The sequence below is a fragment of the Primulina huaijiensis genome, chromosome 15, assembly GCF_012295235.1.
Source record: "Primulina huaijiensis isolate GDHJ02 chromosome 15, ASM1229523v2, whole genome shotgun sequence".
NCBI lineage: Eukaryota > Viridiplantae > Streptophyta > Magnoliopsida > Lamiales > Gesneriaceae > Primulina > Primulina huaijiensis.
The window spans coordinates 21151988-21162092 of record NC_133320.1 but is presented as its reverse complement, the minus strand read 5'-3'; the positions used below and the strand labels follow the sequence as shown (position 1 = coordinate 21162092).

Genomic DNA, 10105 nt, shown 5'->3' with positions numbered 1-10105 from the left:
ACATGTGTCATCAATCTAACCGACGGCAAAGTAATTTACACGTGTTTTTTTACCCACAATTTGAATATTGATACGATCTGAAAATTGATTCGATCGTTGAAAAATAACAAAAAGATAAAAAACAAAATTGAAATCTGTATATTTTAATTATAATTTTATTGTTAATAATAAAATAATTCATAGATTTTAAATTTTATCATTATTAGATGAACTTCCATGATGATTAACATAAGACACTGTTATCATTGTCTTGCTTTTTCAAAACTATAAAAACACATTCGAAATTTATCAATCCAAATAGAGTAAGTCTCTTATGAGACAGTCTCACGAATCTTTATCTGTGAGACGGGTCAACCATACCGATATTCACAATAAAAAATAATACTCTTAGCATAAAAAGTAATATTTTTTCATAGATGACCCAAATAAGAGATCCGTATCACAAAATACGACCCGTGAGACCGTCTCACACAAGTTTTTGTCATCCAAATATTATCAAAAAGTATTTAAAAATATAATATTTGTTGAAAATTAATATTTTAATATTGAATATTTGAATATTGAATGTTGAAAATTAGGTAAAATTAGGTGTTGAATATTGAAATTTGTGTGTGATGATGAAGGTAATGATGTAATTTATTTTTGGAATATTTGTAAAGATTTTCTATAAATAGATCTCTCATTTGTGAAGAAAATCACAATTGAGATGAGAGAAAAATATTATAAAGTGTGTAATCTGATAATTTTGAGAGTTTGAAATTTTTACTTTTTATCGTAAATTTTTACTTTTTCACAACAATATCCAAATACATCCACATTCAAGACATGAAATATGTGTTGGATGCGACTTTTTTAGATATTTTTAGGGTGGATTATTATTATTTTTGCTTGATATAAGTCATAATTTTTTTTTAAAAAAAAAACGTGTGAAATTTAGACATCCTATATTATCCTAAAACTTGACAAGACAGCAATAACAACACAATGAAAATGAAATTAGAAGACCGACTTTCTCTCATAATATTTACAAAAGTCACTAATTTTTGTTTACTATTTAATAGTCGATAATGGGTTCGCCTATTGTCAAATTCCTCTCAAGGTTCCATGGCAAGTTAAAGAGCTTGGCCATGACGAACTTGAAAATCTTGTTGACGTTGATGTTATGTGTCGAGCTCGAAAAGAAAAGGGTCGCTTTTATCGCTTTCGCGTATGCTCTTGCCTGCATTCATCCATCGAAACTCATTAGCTGCCTCGATCGACAAAGTTATTTTGCGAACTATCCCTTACCTGTCTAATGACTGTCCATTGAATATCCGGTGGCATTTGGACAAAATCATCAAATTTGGTTCCTATTAATATTGGAATTGCGGTCTGCAAATAAAATATTAAATCCAAATTCATCTCCTTATAAGTATGATACATCCTCGTATCTTATCCTGTTTATAAAAATTTATTTCAAAGAAAATAATTTTAAATTACATCTATAATTTTGAATATATATATAAAATAATTTCACGTCAATATCAATTCACATGACAACAATATTAATTTTTCTCTAATTTGAAATTTTTGACAACATGCAAACATATTTTAACTCGAAATTATGAAATTTACTTTAATTTCCGAGCAAAAACTTGCATGACACAGTCTCACGGGTCATATTTTGTTAGACGGATCTTTTATTTGAATCATCTATGAAAAAATATTGTTTTTTATGCTAAGAGTATTGTTTTTTATTGTGAATATCGGTAGGATTGACTCGCCTCACAGATAAAGATTCGTGAGACCGTCTCACAAAAAATTTAGTCTAATTTCCGACCGTTAACAGTGAAAAAATAAAGCAATAAAATGTCATCGAAACTTCAACTTTATAGAAAAGTAACTTAAAGTAAAAGTAATGTAATTCAGTACCTGATTCCATCTTCTTGCCTCACTGTACCATCCAATAATACTGCATTCAACACCATATTATTATTACTAATATAATTAACCCAAAATAATAGTAAAAAGTTACTATCTGCAAATCACGTCGACGGAGTAAAAAACACTAAATAAGTCTAGTGCGACAAACTCGATCGACAAAAAAAATGTTGGTAAGAGAATTGAACTCATGACCATCAGATCAGACGGTCGCCTAATCTACTTACTCGGACACTTCGTTATACATATTTGAGTTTTTTTAACGTATATACCTGTTCAATGTACACCGACTAGTAAGATCAAACATAAACAAAATGGCCACAGCATCTTTACAGGCAATTGGGACTTGATCCAACGATCTTTGATCACCTGCACAAATATATTTTTCTTCAACAATTTTAAATATATTTATTAAAATTAAATAAATTAGGAATTATATTCCACCAAAATAGACACGCCACCTAAAAATTGACCCATCAACAATAACTATCGAATTAAATACTTTAGATTTTAGTATATAACTTTGCTTTTATTATAAGTCACGTAGATATTATGTGATTCACTCCAATTGCCAAGTTTAGGACTTGAATTTAGACCCCAAAAAAGATATCAATAATGACCATATGGATTGGTTGAAATTATTATCTACCAAAATGATAAAAATCTTGATAAATATGATAAAAATACAAGAAGAAAAAAATTGAAAAATTAAGGATTCATAAATAACCAACAAGAATGGTGAATTCAAATAATTATTAGTCTTTCAATTATGACAAAAACTTGTGTGTTACAGTCTCACGGGTCGTATTTTGTGAGACATATATCTTATTTGGGTCATGTATGAAAAAATATTTCTTTTTATGCTAAAAATATTACTTTGATTGTGAATATAGGTAGGTTTGACTTTCTCAATAAGATCGTCTCATAAAAGACATAATCTTCAATTATATTAGCCAACATATTTTATCTGATTTTGTCATTGGATACCACTCACTTGTTTGTTCGTATTTTTCGGGTCACTGTGGTCAAGAAAATCATAAACCAAGAATCCTCGAAGATTTTCAGACTCATAAGTTAGCCATCCACCACATATCATCGACTAACCACACACAACTAAGGCAAAGGAAAAACAGTAGTTCGCAACAAACGTTGCCAATCCTCCAATCACTTTGATCTAGGGAATGTGTAAAACGAGAAAATAGTACATTAGACTTGGAAAACTCGACCGGAGGTGCAAATCGATATATAGTGTGTGTATGTATGTATGTATGTATGTATGTATATACCTCCGACATCCCATATTTTGCAGGCGATCCTAGCTCCTCCAATGTCAAATGTCTTGTCCATCAAATTTAGACCTTTCATTTGCAGACTTTTCTGTTCTTGTAAATCTCCTACGTACCTTATCTGACAAAAAATAAAAGATCAGTATTTTTTAAATCACATGCAAAACCAAGAAATTTTACATATATTTATTTATTACGGTTGGTGAAGGAATTAAAAAAGGTACCAACAAGAATTATACTTTTTTTTAATTAATAAATAAGAAAACATATTAAAATTATATATTTTATTATAATATGTGTTGATTAAATTGATACAAAAATTAAGAAAGGGGGGGAATATTTAATTAATAATATTAAAAATCTTTACCGCAAAGCTTGTTTTTCCAATCCGACAATCGCCCAGCAGGCTGATCTTCAGGCAGACTAAGTCTGAATCACCGCCGCTACACGACGTCGTGCTGGGATCGCAACCGGGATACTCTAACTCAGCCACTGATGACGGGGAAGAGTTTCTTCTGGAAGACAACCTCGTGTAACGAGGAAAAGCAGGCGGCCTTGTCGAGCAGGAGAGGATTCTGTGCCATATGAACTTGAAGAAACGCCGGAAAACCGTCACCTTATCCGCTAGGCTCCATCGGAGGTTGACCTGCACTATTTTGCGGCAGAGCTGCGTCATCTTGCCGGCTGGTGTTTCTGAGTAGCCCAGTCGTTGATTTTAAGGGGAGGGGGCTATGTGGTGGGTGGATCGATGAGGGGGAAGAAGCCAAGTTGCCGGCTTTCTTGAAATTTACCAAACTGCGGTGGAAAATTTTATAGAAAGAGTCAAGAGCTAGTTGAAAACCAGAGAATGAAATCATATATATATATTATATATATATATATAGATATATTTGGTAGAAAAATAATAAGTATGGAGACTTGTCTAACTCTGGTATGGTCAATTTACTCGTCTTACAAGTCAGAAATGTTTTTGTTTTTTGTCTCTCACTAGGTGTGCTGTAATTGTCTTGTTGAATACAACAAATGGAAAATATGTGTTTGAGTTGTCGAATCATCATTTAAGAAGTTTTGAGTTAGCACAATGGAATTTTTAACTTATTTATGCATGATTTTATTTTATTAGCTTTTAAAAGTGACAATTAAATCAATTTTTTGCTTTCCTGTCCTCCTCCTAATTCATTTAGCTGAATTCATGGTAGTGAAGGATAACCAAGTAGTGTATATGTTAGCAAATAGGTGCATGCAGTCTAGATGTCACTTAATTGTGAGGTGACGATTTCTTTGTATTTATCCAATGTTAAATGACTCAGAAGATGAATTCTAGTTGTTATTGTTGATATGTTTTCATCTCATAATTTTGTAAGCTCTTGAACTCTTTAATATTGGTTGCAAACAGTATCACTTTCCACTAATGAACTTTTATATTTATTTTATTAAATTAAATAAAAAAAAATTGTAAGAAATTACAGAATAGATGATAAAATATTATGATTTTATCGTATTTTATCGACCTAAGTTTAATAATTAGATCAGATTTTTGGATTTGAGATGACTGGTACTGGTATTCATTCTCCCACCAAATCCCATTTGCAGTCGTTGAATGGTGCAGGTAGAAGGCAAAAAAGAAAAGAGGGGGTTTTAGTCCCTAACTCTTGAAAGTACTCAACTTCCCTCACCAAACCACAAATGAAACAAAAATCCCATCCAACTTTATCTAAAATATAATATAATATATATGGGTGGTTTTTTAGAATATGGAAAAATAATTATGTTAGAAAACAAAAGTGATATTTCATAGAAAATATTGGAGCTATGATTCTTTCATATTTTGAAGAATGAAATATATTTCAAAAACATTAGCACATTTTGCCTCAATTTCCTTCCCTTGCATATTCATGTGGCCCACTGCAACCAAAATAGGTCAGCTATGTGATGTGGACGCAGTAGCATTGCAACATTTTCATAATTCCCCATNTATATGGGAGAAGACAAACAATTTAAATGGTTTTAAGTGAATGCACATGAATCCAGTGACCACATCACAACCAATGAAATCTCAAGACTACTTTTGATCAAGAATATAAGGTTAAGAATTGAACGAAACCGAAAAGAAACAAAATCTTACAAATATGTCTCAAACGCCAAGCAAATCTACGAAAAATGACTCTATTCAACCACCGGCATCCGCATTCCCCTTTAACATGCAGAAGAAAGAGTGTACATCTGACGGCGTTGGCTCAAGGGTTACAGAGAAAATGGCTGCAACATCGAATGCAGCAGCTGTTGGGACCAGAGGTACGGTTGCATCCCTGATCATGCAAGAAATTAAGTACTTTACTCAGCTTGAGTTAGATGGTCCGAGCAGCTCCAAGAAGACATCATCAGGTAAACTTGTGAACTTGGCATCCACCTGTGAAGTCGCGGGACTCAATATAGGATCAGTTGTCAATACATCAACTAAGAAAAAGAAAGGAAACAAATGGAACATGCCGAGGATGTGTTCTACAGCAGAAGTGGCGGATAGAAACCAGCTGAGTGGGTTGTCACGATTCCTTACCGGAATCTGAAAGCTGATCTTAAAAAGTCAGCAGCTTTAGACCACATTATCAGATAATTTTGAGAAGCCAAGTTTCTTAAGACGATTTGTAATAGGATTCACCCATGTCCTGTCGGAATTCCCACATTTCAAGTCCACTATTTCAACCACGTTCGATCCTTTCTTGATGGGTATTTTTCTTATAGGGGTTCCATCTATCGAAATATCACAAGACGTAAGCATTGGGATATGATGTGTACCTCCAGAGTTGAGCTTTGACCTCCTTACATTTTCAGGGCATTTACGATTTTTAGCAATGTTTGGGCCACTGCTACTTGCTTCATCTTTTGAGGTTTTAGATTTTGGTTCTCTTGGAGTCGACTCCCCAGTCGGAGCAGAGACAGAAGTGCACGAATCTGGCACCTTCGTAGCATATTTTGCAGAGTCTAATTCTCGGGACATAAGGGCACCAATCGTCCCAGTTGTTCCTATTTTAATGGATCCTCCCCCACCCCTGATAGCTTCTAATGTCTGTACCATAATGTTGCCACTAGTGCACAAAATCGATATGAAATTTTATATTATAGAAGACGGTGTATTTTTCAGTTCGTTCTACTAGATATTGAATCAATCAATTGAAGATCCTGCATCAAAGCATATTTTTCAGTTATTTCTAGTAGATATTGAAACAATCAATTTAAGATCCTACATCAAAGCAGAGGGTCATACAACAACGGTTCCTAAACAATATCAACATTTCTCTAAATGCTATTGAAACAGCACAGGTGATTCTAAACTAAATACAGTTGCATAACACAAAACAACCTTGAACATAAGAACTCCAATTGTGATTATAAGTATGATGGTCCACATACATGATATTTCCATTGTTTCTTTAGAATAACTTCTACTATTTTCAACATTAACGAGAACATTTTGCTCAACAAGCATTATCTTGATATTTTTAAAAAAACCTTTAGATCTAATCAGGGGCACACACAATTGGAGTCCGAGGGAGCGCACAAAAGAACGATACCCCAGTTCAATTATATACACCATATTGAAATTTGATGATTCGTAAAATAAGAACCAAAAGAAGTGATGAAAATAAATTAAATCCCTTCATCGCCGAAAAAGGACCAGGTGAAAGCAGGATGATTAGCATCTGAGAAGCTTACAATAAAAAAGTTCGAATTTTCTTGCATTGGCACATAATGGTGGGATAATCAACTTTCATATGTGACCTACTTAACAAAAATAGATGCTTCACTGCTTAAAATTCTAGGATAGGCCGGACTCACTAAGTCAGTGGCCAAATCAAAAAGCTAACTATTCAAGCATTTGAGCTCCATTAAGACCCATAAATGAGTGGTCTTGGTTGCAGTCTAATAAATATTAACCAAAGGCCAAAACCAACCACCCCAAACTCTCAACCCAACACAATAAACACAGTCATTGAAGCAAGGAATAAGATGAAAGATTCATTTTTCTCATGGAAGAGGAGTCAGCGAGAGATCCAACACCTTGTGTTAGAGCTTCAAGTTCATTTGCAGATATGTATCATTTAGGTCTATAACCATCCGAAAATGGCATGAGACGCTTGCCACAAAATTAAGATCTTCCTTCTTTTCTAGAGGCATTGGCTCCTCGAAGTTGCCCAAATTCTTCACAATTTAATTCTTAACACAATGCTAATCATACAACCGAAGCATCAACACCACCCAATCCAGGTATCAGCAGAAACTGGGATGGGTGGCGATTAAAATAAAAAAAAATCAAATTTCAACTCAGGTTTCTCTAAAAAAACACGACTAATCAAATAACAAATGAACCATGAACAATTTCAAAAATGAAGAAATCGATAACGATTAAGAATGGAAGTTTACCAACAAACTCGGGAATCAAGAACTTCCGAAGGAGGCGACGGAGACACGATTGCGGGGTTCGTATGAAATGAGTTTGGTTTATTAAATTATGCATAAAGCCGGAATCTTGGAGTGAAACAGCGACGTGGGTTGTACTATCTCCATTTAGAAATCAATCAACTCTTACCACAGTGGGTGAGTTTGGAGAACTTTGATTCTTTCAAATTCAAGAAAGTGGAAACAAGATCCAACATAGTTTCTTGCGTTTCCAACACCTCTTGCTTCACAATAAGGGCCCACTTTTGGGTTTGCCTGTATTTCACACTCAAATTTCTAAATTCTTTTAGCTACAAAAATTTATCACTATATATATCCACCATCTACTTAGGATGTCAATGAGTCCGAATTTTACCCATACTCGCAATGGACCTATCCCATCTAGGACGGGTTTGAGCATACTAAATGGGTCATGGGACGGGTTTCGGGTCTAATTTTTGAGACCCGTCTGGGTATGGGGCGGGTCATGGGTCCTATAATACCCAACCCATACCCGCCCAATATATGTGGATATAAATTGATGTGCTCGCGAAGATGGTTGTGAAGTGACGTGGAAAGTAAATAAATCACATTTTTATTTTGTCATTGTACTTTCATTTTAATTTTGTTACTATACTTTCTCTCTTTAAATTACATTTTTTTTACGGTTTTAAATTACAGTTTTATTTTTTCAATTTACTTTCTCTCTTTAATTTTGTAAGTAATTCTTCAAGTAATTTATCAACTTGTCCCACCATTCTTGATGAAGAGGAAGATGATCCTGAATAATGTGTCTGAAAGATTGCTTACTCGCTGATTTTACATTGATCTGTTTAAGTTCTGTTATGACTTATTTTTGAGGATGTCAAGACTTTTTATTGGAGAGCTGGTAACTCTTTTTTTTATGTGATTCATTATGTCGAGAAAATAATTTGTTTGTTATTATTAAGTGTGGTCGAAGACATAAATTAGTTTTCTATTATTTAGAGGATTGTTTGTTTCATAATTCAGTCATGTGATAAGAAGATTATTGTTTTCATTTAAAAAAATTTCGGATCTCACGGGTCTTTCGTGTCTACCCGACCCCATTTCGTTTTCGGAGTGGGGTGTGTCCGAAGAATATTTAACCGGGGTGGGGCGGGTAATGGGTCCAGGTTTTCTTCATGGAGCGGGTCTTGGGTTTAGCCATACCCGTCTCATTGACATCTCTACTGATAATTTTAAGTGAATTTCCAAATGATTTTGTTTATATTACATTGTGGAGTAAGTTTTTGTGAGACGATATCACGAATCTTTATCTGTGAGACGTGTTAACTCTACCGATATTCACAATAAAAAGTAATATCTTTAGCATAAAAAGTAATATTTTTTCATAAATGACCCAAATAAGATATCTGTCTCACAAAATATGATCCGTGAGACCGTCTCACACAATATTTTGCCTACATTATCAATAACACTTCTAGTGTAATATACATAAAATGTTTATATGAGTATCTGAAGCGAAAACATAAAAGTGACGATGAATCTTACATAATTTGTTTTTTACGTGAGTTGTTATAAAACTACGCGGAAAGTAACACTCTTGACACATGGAAAAAATAGACAAGACTATATATTGTAATAAAAGTATCAACTGACACTAGGGCCACATTTATTATCATCAAATGCGTCCATGGAAATAAAGTGAAAATACAAACGAAGTTATAGGCGTTGTAATCTCTGATGTTATTTTATTTATTTGATTTAAATTTCTTGATTACAAGATCAAATACATATAATAGACATTAAATGATATTAGTGACCAAAGTATAGTTACCTATTTATACTAAGATTTTGACTTTCCATTCAACTCTCAATTTTTACTATCCATAGACTATGTCTAATAAAAACACAACAGAGATCACATCGTAAGAAATCTAGATGGATCACATATCCTAACTAATTTGCTCATTAATTTCAAACAATTTTGGACGCGTTGAACAACCAAGAGCTAACTAAAAGTGATTACCAAATAATATCGAGATCTGATAGTCGATATATTGTTATAATTCAAGAAATATAAACTTGGATTTGTCCCCTTGAAAGGCATTTGGCAACCCAAAAGATTCAATTAATCTCATGTTTCTTAGCAGCAAATAATTAAGGACCAATTTGCCTATTCATGCTTCTATGAAGATTGAAGAGTCGAGCAACATCCTATCTGTATATTCGGTGACCGTCTTGTAAAACTATTGAGTTGAGGCCTCAGAAGCTTAATATTTTGAATAACCAAGCAATATCTTCTGCCATAAACTTCACACACAAGGGTTAATCACTTCTATACTTGAATTGTGGTTGCCTATCTTCTTTCATATTATAGTCAGAGCCAGAAAATTGAGGTTGGGGGACAAAAAAAACTTGAAGGGTACAAGAGCAAATATTAAGGGAAAAGTGAAAAAATATAATTATTTTTAAATCTC

The 10105-nt window shown here is 33.5% G+C and overlaps 2 protein-coding genes across 5 annotated transcripts; both read right to left on the bottom strand.

Annotated features, from left to right (window-relative positions):
- Positions 1–974: 974 nt before the first annotated feature.
- LOC140958553 (septum-promoting GTP-binding protein 1) lies at positions 975–4055 on the bottom strand. Its single transcript, XM_073416041.1, has 6 exons — positions 3574–4055; positions 3207–3327; positions 2193–2289; positions 1912–1951; positions 1288–1371; positions 975–1219 (listed from the first exon to the last, which is right to left on the bottom strand). Exons 1-6 carry the CDS (start codon positions 3880–3882, stop codon positions 1055–1057), a joined length of 816 nt encoding a protein of 271 aa, XP_073272142.1. The 5' UTR covers positions 3883–4055; the 3' UTR covers positions 975–1054.
- Positions 4056–5187: 1132 nt separating this feature from the next.
- LOC140960553 (uncharacterized) lies at positions 5188–7996 on the bottom strand. Of its 4 annotated transcripts, none has more exons than XM_073418857.1 (2): positions 7629–7996; positions 5188–6292 (listed from the first exon to the last, which is right to left on the bottom strand). In XM_073418857.1, exon 2 carries the CDS (start codon positions 6280–6282, stop codon positions 5800–5802), a length of 483 nt encoding a protein of 160 aa, XP_073274958.1. In that variant the 5' UTR covers positions 6283–6292; positions 7629–7996; the 3' UTR covers positions 5188–5799. The 4 variants fall into 4 exon arrangements, with proteins under 4 accessions (XP_073274958.1, XP_073274956.1, XP_073274955.1 ...); XM_073418855.1 differs by having other exon boundaries at positions 5188–7485; positions 7629–7993; XM_073418854.1 differs by having other exon boundaries at positions 5188–6386; positions 7629–7992.
- Positions 7997–10105: the final 2109 nt, after the last annotated feature.

Bases quoted from the DNA above. Each gene is read 5' to 3' on its own strand.
- LOC140958553 (XM_073416041.1), bottom strand. From the start codon at position 3,882: ATGACGCAGCTCTGCCGCAAAATAGTGCAGGTCAACCTCCGATGGAGC. The intron at 2,290-3,206 runs GTATATACATAC...ATATTTGTGCAG, and splicing joins CAAAATATGGGATGTCGGAG to GTGATCAAAGATCGTTGGAT. The intron at 1,372-1,911 runs GTACTGAATTAC...TTTTATTTGCAG, and splicing joins AGGCAAGAAGATGGAATCAG to ACCGCAATTCCAATATTAAT.
- LOC140960553 (XM_073418857.1), bottom strand. From the start codon at position 6,282: ATGGTACAGACATTAGAAGCTATCAGGGGTGGGGGAGGATCCATTAAA.